Source organism: Kryptolebias marmoratus, linkage group LG15 (assembly GCF_001649575.2).
Source record: "Kryptolebias marmoratus isolate JLee-2015 linkage group LG15, ASM164957v2, whole genome shotgun sequence".
Classification (NCBI taxonomy): domain Eukaryota; kingdom Metazoa; phylum Chordata; class Actinopteri; order Cyprinodontiformes; family Rivulidae; genus Kryptolebias; species Kryptolebias marmoratus.
In genome coordinates, this window is record NC_051444.1 from 31,906,027 (window position 1) to 31,914,742 (window position 8,716).

The 8,716-nt window shown below is 37.7% G+C and overlaps 1 protein-coding gene across 5 annotated transcripts in view; it reads left to right on the top strand.

Moving 5' to 3' along the window:
• The window catches only part of vps13c (vacuolar protein sorting 13 homolog C), a 141,917-nt gene that overhangs the window by 128,741 nt on the left and 4,460 nt on the right, over positions 1–8,716 (top strand). For 4 of the 5 annotated variants that reach the window (XM_025010945.2, XM_037979977.1, XM_017437560.3 and 1 more), the window contains 2 exons: positions 1,779–1,902; positions 5,410–5,524. In XM_025010945.2, the coding sequence (XP_024866713.1) occupies positions 1,779–1,902; positions 5,410–5,524 (239 nt within the window). Of the gene's footprint in view, positions 1–1,778; positions 1,903–5,409; positions 5,525–6,653; positions 7,180–8,716 lie in introns of those variants that run through there. The other variant, XM_025010947.2, reaches the window with a different exon arrangement.

Consider the following 8,716-nt stretch of genomic DNA (forward strand, 5'->3'; position numbering starts at 1 on the left):
GTCGCAAAACGGAGGTTCTTCGCAAAATAGTTATTTTTTCTTATTATTTATCACTTATATAAACTGAATTTATGCAAAGTGACAACACTAATACATTTGTCGTAGCCTACGTTATGAAATATTTACATGAATCATTGATACAATTATGATAGAAACGACAGAAACTATAGAGACGATAGAAGAAATTATATCACGATAGACACTTTTCTATCGTCCCCACGATATATATCGTTATATCGCCCAGCACTAATCTAAATTAATGTCATCAAATCCAGTCTCCCTGAATATATGAACCCTGAGTGCCTCTATTCCAGGCTTCTCTGATCCAATATTTTTAAATCCTTCATGGGAGAGCCTACAAGTCTTCTGATTAAAACCCATCAAATGATCTTACCTAGACTCATTAAATCATCTTATCCAGACTCTTCAGATAATTTCATCTTGATGTTCTAGATTCTCAGATTCAAGATCTTTAAATTTTATGTTCTCAGACCCTCTAATCCAGAACCCTTTGATCTAGATTCCTTAAATCTTTTGATCCTGATCCCACAGATATTCTGATTTAGATCACTTTAATTATCCTCCAATTTAGATTCCCTTGATCCTTTGTTTAATACTTATAAAATCCCAAAATCCAGATCTTGTAGGTCTTCTGATTCAGATCCCTCAAATGATCTGATATTGACTTCTGAGGCCCTTTTATCCAGACCCTTCAAATCATCAGAACCATCACCCCACATCTTTCAGACCTCTTGGATCCAGTGATCCAGATCCCGTAGACCTTCTGATTCAATTAAATTTAGTTCAGTTCATCTATACATCACACAACAAAGGTCGTCTCAGGGCACGGTACAAAAACATTCAAATACATTATAAAAGCCATATAGCTAAGGATGCAGCAGCAGATTGTGCCAAATCCTCACATTGTTGCAGTCTCCCATCCTGAGCAGCATGTTGGCAACAGTGGAAAGGAACAGGAAAAAACTTCCAGCAGAAACAGGCTCAGAATAGGTGGCTATCTGCTTTGACTGGCTGGAATTAAAGAGGACAAGAAAGAGAGACAGACAAACAAAAAGGTTATTTACATTAGAACTGGAGGCCAAATTAATGCCATCCAGATGAAGTGAGAGGCTGCAAAGTTTGTTCCTAAACTGCTCAGATCCAAAACCACAACATCTTGTCTGAGTTCAAAAGAAGCAAATTAAGAATCATCCAGGTATTTGTCTTTAAGACATGTTTGTAACCTAAGTAACTGATTGGATTAATCAAGTTTTATGAATAAATATAACTGAGTATTATCATTATAACCATGAGAATTCATCCCATGTCGTCTAATAACTTTACCTAATGGAAGCATATATAAAGTAAAGAATATAAGTCCAAACACTGAACCCTGAGAAACTACAAGACTAACTCTGACGTATGAAGATTTATTAACACAAACAAATTAGAATCTATCAAATAAATATGATTTAAACCATTTTAAAGCTGTTTCTGTAATCCCAATATCAGATTTAAGCCTCTGTAATAGAATATTGTTATCAGTTGTATCAAATGCAGCACTGAGATCTAACAGGACAAATATGGACACAAGTCCACTGTCTGAGGACAGGAGGATATCATTAGTAACTTTCACCAGTGCTGTTTCTGTGCTATGATGAACTCTAAACCCTGACTGAAACTCCTCAAACAGATTATTTCTGTCCAGATGTTCACACAGATGATTTGAACCAAACTAGAACCAACATTACTGAAATGGTTTGTCTTTCTGTCTGCAGGAGCTAAGAAAGAGGGGGCGGCAGGGTTTTTTAAGGGGATCGGTAAAGGTCTTGTGGGTGTTGTCGCTCGGCCGACAGGTGGTATTGTGGACATGGCCAGCAGTACCTTCCAGGGAATCCAAAGGTATTTGCTTTAACCTTCAGTCTGTATGTTTTTTTTGTTGTTGTTTGTTTTGTTTTTTTGTTTTGTTTTGTTTTAGGGTTTTATTTTGGTAGTTTCTTTGTGATCTATTCACTTAGACTTTATTTCTGGTTGTTGTCAGATTAAAGAACTTCCTGTGGTTTCTGTGTGCTTTGAATTGTGTTTTTTTGTCTCCTCTGTTTTACTAATGTTGTTTCACATTTTCTGCCTGTTTTCTGTCTGTTGATGTTGTCGGGACTTTTGTTCTTTCTTTTTCTTGCTGTTTGGTGTGAGTATTTTACATGAAGCATGCTAAAGCTGAGCTCCTGCTGCTGCTGCTGCTGTAAATCAGGTTCAGAACAGGTTTCTCCTGCAGCTGTTTGACTTGTGCTCTTGAATCAGTCCCAGTGGATGAAAACAGTGATGACGGAGCTGAGCTTTACCATGAAGCAGTTTGATGTTTGCATGGTGACTGTTGCTGCAGCTGGACTGTAAGTCACAGCATCTTGTCAAACAAGGATTTCATTGATCTTCAGTTTGATTCATGCTCGTCATGTTGCCCATCAGTTTAAAGCTACTTGGAACCCCCTCCCATCAGTAAAGCTTGACGCAAATCGATTAGCCACACTCCTGAGGAGCGACACCTGAAACACGGAGATAGTTCAACGGGTTCATAATCACAAAAAAAAAACACAAAACCTGACCCAAACAGTTTTCTTCATATCTCATCTTCGTCTGTGGTTAAACCTGAAAAGAATTGCAGTAGGATGTTTGTTGTGGCATCCTGACACAGTTAGTTGTTCTACAGCTGATTAGAACACTTTTAAATCACTTTTTTTATTTAATAAAATCCTGATATTTGATGAACTGAATCAAATCAAGTTGATTTCAGTGTTTTGTCCCACCTCTAACATGCACAGTAAAGCCCCTAGAGATGGCCCAGAATTTATTAGTGTCTGCTGTTCCATCAGTTCCATCAATCAAAAAGGACCCATGTCCCTCAATTGGCCTCATATGGCTGCCTGAATCAGATTCAAGTTTCTAATGCTGCATACAAAGAGACCTTTGGGTCCGTTATCCAACCTAAACTCAGTCATACAAATTGGGGGTGGGGGCACCTCTCTTGGATAATGATAGTATTGAAATTAGTGAATCTCTGCTCCAGAAACAAAGACTGAGGCTTACAGTTTGAATACACATTATATAGCTCATAAAATTGCCTCCTTTTTATTGGTATCATCTTCCACAGGATCACATCTCCTTTTTTTTCTCATTTCTTTTATGGGCCGATTATAATCGTGCCTCAGGCTGGTTCTTCCCCAGCCTTCTTTCTTGAACTGTGTCCCTTTCTCCCGACCTTTAAAGGACATTACACTAATAAAACCTACTGCCTGTCTTTCAGGGACTTCTCACAATAATTTGTCACCATTACAGTCCTTCCTTGGAAAAATATTACACACCTAAAATCCAAATTATTTTTTAGTCCTTTTTTGTTTGTTTAGTTTTCTCAGCAATCCCAGTACATGTATTGTTACAGAGTGAACATTGTGTTCTCATTATAACGATTCATTGGGAACACTGTCCGGATCTTGTCGAATCTTATCAGTACCTAAAATTATGGCTTTATTAGCACAATACCTCTGCTGTTCTCCTCTGTTCTTTAAATTTTGAAATTTGAGCTCTGCACCTGTGGTTTTGCTTACTTAGCTTTTGCTACCCAGACATCTCTAGCATTACTCTAAATTTCTACTACAGTAGACTTAGTCTAGACTGTTCTCATCTGTGGTTTCACAACAGTGAAACAAAGAACTAAAGTATGGCCGTGCATGACATCCCTCCCTGCCTTTGGATTCATTTACTTAGAGAACATCTTAAACACCCAAACACACACTGACTTTGGACTTCTGGACAGGTTCTACTGGGACTCTGTGCATTTTAGTAAAATCTGATGTCTTGTGTCTCATTCTTCCTGTGAATCCATAAAAACTCAAAGGTTCTGTTGAAGCACCTGTTCTCTCCTCAGGGACTGGCTGACTGAATGGTCACGTGGTTCTGGTTCTGATTAACACTGATGAGTTTTACAAAAAAATTAACAATCGGAATGCTTAAAACTGCAAAATGAGAAAACGTTTCAAATATATGCTAACACAGGTGCTGTTTGTAAATCACTGTAAAGAGAACATTTGATGTCCAGTCAGGAGTCCCCAACCACTCCCCACCACTGGTCCATTGATCAATTGATACCGAGCCACACACAAATGGTTCTGTAAAAACTTTTCTTTAAAAAAATACATACATTGTTCTGCAGGGTGTTTTATTTTGAAAAAGCTCCACTTCCATTCATACCTCTTTTACTGTGCTTGACTCTGTCACAATTATATTTCACATTCTAGCTAACCTACAAGCTAACCCTTGCAAAAATTAGTAAAAAATAGCTCTTTTTTTTCACTAGTGCATGGGAAAATTATCTTGTATGAAAGAGGTCATGATTCAAAAAAGATTGAGGACTGTTGCAGTAAATTAGGTGAGAAATAAATTTACAATAACTACAAAATGTTTGTTCAAAAATAACTTATAGTGCGGTATGCAGTAATACTTCTAAACAAGGGGTGTAACGGTGTATTTATACCATGGTTTGGTGCAGACGTTTGACATAGGTATATTGACGTACGCAGCGAATACATAGCCATAGCTGATCACTGCTCCCATCTACAAACAGACACTCATTTTATTAGACTACGTTTTAGCAGCCACAACAGAAAAAAAGCCGATTATGCTGTCTAAAGCACTCTACAACAATCAAAGTATGGTTGGTTCAGAATATTGCACAGAAGCTTGAAGACCTGCTGTTTGTTTTGTAAATCATCTGTATGGAAAAACTCTCTGATCACTTTGTAACCATGGTTGGCTGCAGCGGAGAAATCGTGAAGATATCAGTTGACAAATCCTGCTTTGCTGAACTTGACCTGCTACAATAAATCTCCCCACTAGCAAGGGAGAGTTATTGTGTATTTTAAAAACATATAGCATTTGGTATTTGTTTCTTTTTCGTGTGATACCGACCTGTGCTGAACCATAACCCTCTAACTGAGGTACGACCGAACCATGACCTAGGCAGACCGTTACACCCCTGTTCTAAACACCATCACAAGAGTGCAAATACAGTTCAAACGCTTTGGATTATCACCTCAACAACCTCTCTTTCTTCATACAACATTTTCCAACAAAAGTGCCTCCCCCAGATGGTCCATCTGTCAGGTGATACATTAATTCATGATAACTTGTTGAAAGTTATTGTTTCATGCTGTCACTGTAGAGGCCACCACAGGTGAGATCTGGAACTGACTAAAGCTGCCTGCAGCATGATGTGCATTAAAACCGAACTTCTGAATGTGCTTCAGCCAAACCTTACCCAACAGAATCAGAACCATTCACTGTCAGACTCAGGTGGAGGTGAGCTGCAGACCAAGTAGGTGCTAACAGAGACGTGTGTTTGTGTTGTGATGTCAGAGTGGCCGAGTCGACGGAGGAAGTGACCAAACTTCGGCCGGTTCGTCTGATCAAGGAGGATGGGATCATCCGACCATTTGACATGACAGAGTCACAGGGTTTGGACCTTTTCCAGGTTTGAGCACTTTGACCTTTTACCATTTCCATAGCAACATAATGTCACTTCCTGAGAAGAAACAGCTATAGCCTCCACTATGAGCTATGGTACAATAAGATACGATACAATACACTTCATTGTACCTTTGGGGAAATTTATCTTGGTCTCAGAGTGCTACATTTCAGTTAATTAAACAAAGAACAAAATAAACCCATAAAAATTAGTTTTTTAACAGTCTAGCTTGCAGGGGTGACTTTAAACCATATATCTGAGGGCAAAATTTCATATATTTTGTGAAAAATTTTATTTTTGATCGATCACCAATTTCTGACTAGAATGACAGAAGCAGTTCTGTGAATTCTCCCTACAGTAAGAAGGAAGCTAAACCCTGGTGAATGTTTTGAAACATTTTGGTGACTCCCTCTGGAATGCTGTTCACCAACTAGTTTCCATCAGTCACAGCCCAGTGAGATACAGGCTTTACACCGAACACGGATCAAGAACAATCAGACAACAAATTTCAAAACCAAATTTCAAGTTACTTTCTAATAGTTTTAACCTCTAATTGCTCTTGCCATAACTGCAAATTTACAACATCTGGTTTTATCTTGGGCCCTATGATTTCTGCAATGCAGAAAACAATGATGAGATCTCAGAGTTTCACGTTAAAAATGGAATTTAGTATAAAAATGCGGAATGTTGCAAAATTTTTCAAGATGTGGATTTTTATTAAAACAATCTATGTGAGTTTTTCAAATTTTATCATAAGACAAATTCAATTAAAAACAGAAAAACAATAGTAATTTGAAAGGGGGAAAAAAGGATTTCATAGGGCTCTGTTTATCTTAAGCCTCCAGTTTGGGTCAGGATTCTGTGCTGTCTGCTCCTTCTCCTGAGTTATGTTTAATTGTCATTGCCGATTTTCCAAATTAATCTTTCTGACAGTAGATCTTCACACCAGAAACTCTTTCTTTGTACTTTTCCACCACATTAGAGTTTAATTGAATGCATACAGACTTCTTCAAAGAGGAGGGAAGTTTTATTCATGTTTCTGCTTTAACCCTTTTTAACGATTGTCTTCTGTTCCTCTTTTTGTTTTTCTTCTTCCTCCTCTTGTGTTTCTTCTTCATGTGTTTATCTCATGCAGCCTGAGGAGGACTCACCTTGCTCTGGTGAAACACTTTAATGCTGACCGTGCTTTCAGAGACTGAACTGTTACTGACGCTTCCTGTAATCCTCCACATTAATCTGCACAGATGCTCAGTTATTTACATCTTTAAGTCTGAATTTTAGACTTGTCGGGTTTTTATGCATGCCAACTGTCTCCATTCATGCTTCAGATATTTTCTACTCTCACAAAAACATTTCTGCGTTTTTATTTTTCTTTATATACCAATAATTTATTTATTTATTTTATCAGGAGAAGAGGCAGCGGAACAGATGTTGGCTGTAGATTTTAGAAATTTGTGTAAAATCTTCCCTAATTTTATTTAAACATACAAACATAATATTTAATGTTCGTATCTGTGTGAGGACATACTTCATACTATATAACATGAGACCAAACATGTTGCTTCTCTGTCAGCATGATGTTTAACTTGACTGTTTGACATCGGTGTGTGTGACGTCTGCAGCATTTGTGTTCAATGTTTAATAAAACTTCTCCAACTCTTTATTTTCTAATGACATATGATTTAGTAGTAAATGAATCTGAGGGTTTGGTTTATGTAGGACTGACTGTGAGTGGGGGGTGACTGACATAACTTGACATTCAGATTCACACCTGAGAGTTTTCATACCTCCACTTGTTGATGTAGAATGGAAGAAAGCAGCAGAATGTCAAACAAATTATGTTTTAGTTGGATGCACTGATTCTGTTGTGGCCGATACAGACTTCAGTTTTTGTCCAACTCTGACCTACCAGTAAAAATTTTGGTTGATTCTTATTTTTCCAAAGAACTACACTATAATTAATGCTGTTATTTAGTTTTTGAAGTTTTTGATAAAAATTTTAAATTTCTGCTCTGTGATCCTGCTGCAGTACAGTCCATGGGGTTCAGTTTGTTTAAAGTGTCCAATGTTAAAAATGGATTCAGTTACGATGTTAGTGATAACAGTGATAACAGAAACATTAGATTTTTACCTGTAAAGTAGAAGGTACACATTAAATTCAAAAGGCAAGGACAGAATCACTTCAATTATTCGAACAGAGAAATTATTTTCAATGCAGATTGTAAAGAGGAAACTGGTATTCAGATATTCAAAGAAAAGGTTCAAATTACTTTGGGTAATCTGAAGTTCATACTTTCAGCCTCACTGTTTTATTCAAAATATGTAGTTTCTTAATTTCTGGTTGAATTTAAAATGTGACTGTCTGTTCATAAAAAAACTTTTAAAGTAAAAACACTTTTGCTAAAACATCAACAGATTACTGAACTTCACCTGTCACTTGAAATTTACAAAAAAAAATGGTATTCATTAAGGAAATGCATGCTAAGTTTTAAAGAAGGATTTTGTGTTGCTAGTTCTCAATGTATGTATTAGGGATTTCTCTCAGCAGCCAATTTTAGTTCAGTATCTGTAAAATTGACTGAGGTACTGTATAGCCATTTTTGTGTTTGCTAAGGTTGATTAGCTGTGACAGTCATCTTGAAATGAATTGTTGTAACTATGCACTTCTATAAAACCTGTGAACAGTCAATAATTGTACATATTGAGAGCGGAAGTGATCTCACAGTGTGTGAGCTGCATGCAACTCTAAAACAAAATAAGATTTTGTCAGGTTTATTCATTTTGCCCTAAGCCTTATGTTGTGTAATTGTAAGTCAGAATTTTTGAAAGTGTTTTGCAATTTGCACCAGCACGTCTTCCATTGAGGAGAGAATTGGACTCCGCCAAGGTTGCCCTTTGTCACCGATTCTGTTCATAACGTTTATGGACAGAATTTCTAGGCGCAGCCAAGGCGTCGAGGGGATCCGTTTTGGTGGCCTTAGGATTGCATCTCTGCTTTTTGCAAATGATGTGGTCCTACTGGCTTCATCAGACCGTGATCTACAGCTCTCACTGGAGCGGTTCGCAGCCGAGTGTGAAGCAGTTGGGCTGAGGATCAATGCCTCCAAATCTGAGGCCATGGTCTTGAGCCGGAAAAGGGCCTTCTCCGGGTCGGGGAAGATGTCCTGCCCCAAGTGGAGGAGTTTAAGTATCTCGGGG